The 1,084-nt window shown below is 34.3% G+C and overlaps 1 protein-coding gene across 1 annotated transcript; it reads left to right on the plus strand.

The window, feature by feature from the left end:
* Positions 1-47: 47 nt before the first annotated feature.
* On the plus strand, positions 48-218 carry LOTGIDRAFT_61081 (hypothetical protein; the record flags this gene model as incomplete). The annotated part of the gene is made up of 1 exon (XM_009048577.1): positions 48-218. A coding segment is annotated over one exon (171 nt), but the record flags the coding sequence as incomplete, so codon positions are not given.
* Between the last annotated feature and the right edge of the window lie 866 nt (positions 219-1,084).

Below are 1,084 nucleotides of genomic sequence, written 5' to 3' on the forward strand. Positions count from 1 at the left end.
AACGACTCTACAATCAAACTATCGCTTACTTTTTATATAATCTATAGGTCCATGTGACAGTTGTGGATGAAAATGATTCTACACCTAAATTTGACCAGTCATCGTACAGTCAATCTATAGTTGAAAACATCAGTAACGTTACAGTTATATCTGTTACTGCTAGAGATTTAGATAGTGGAAGGAATGGTGATGTTATATACTCTATAGTTCAAGGCAATCAGGGTATGTCTTGTCTTACAAATTCTCTTATTGCCCACATCGAAATAGCGAAAAGAAACTATGTAAGGAAGTGTACAACCTGTACAAAAGCTCGAGTATGTTGCAAACATGGGACGCTTCTTTTTTCGCTTGGTAGAATTCTTTTTTCTTCTGCCCCACTGTTATCAGCCTGATTGGGACTGCAATGTTCTGTCTAACATTCAGCCCATTCAGTGAAACATTCAAGATCATAATGCTTATTGGTTGAAGAATGACCTATTATTACATCCTCCAGGGATATAGCAGGTACAAGTTATAGTATTTGACATAACTCCCCGATTTATTGACACGAAATCTATCGATCACTCAAGAAATAACATTCACATCTAAAGAAATGTAAATCAAAAATACGGTTAAAACATAATAGTGCTCTAAAGAAGCACGAATGGAGTGTTTATTAATAAAAGGCATTGGATGCAGTAAATTTCAATGGCCAATGATCTGAAGTAGTAACAGATATGAAACAATGATATTAGATTTTACGATTTAAAAGTATGTGAAAGTTTTGAATATTGTCCATAAATACAGGGGAGATAATACCGCTGTATTTCCAGAAAAGATATTTCCAATTTTATAACATTTGAATCCGTGTGAGACGGTGTCATTTCTTAAATATTTCATCTGATCAAATAGTTCATCTTAGTCTGTCTCAGCCCATCGACGACTAATATAATCACATTGGAAAATGTGGACTAATCTTAAGGGATATGGAATCGCAAAAAAAGGGTTATTTTAACTTGCAAATAGCGATGCGATACCGCTTAAATTGATCCCTGCATGTTAAAAAGCTTTGACCATAACAGGAAAAAACCATTTCTCTGTTTAT

The sequence above is a fragment of the Lottia gigantea genome (assembly GCF_000327385.1).
Source record: "Lottia gigantea unplaced genomic scaffold LOTGIsca_12447, whole genome shotgun sequence".
Taxonomy (NCBI): Eukaryota; Metazoa; Mollusca; class Gastropoda; family Lottiidae; genus Lottia; species Lottia gigantea.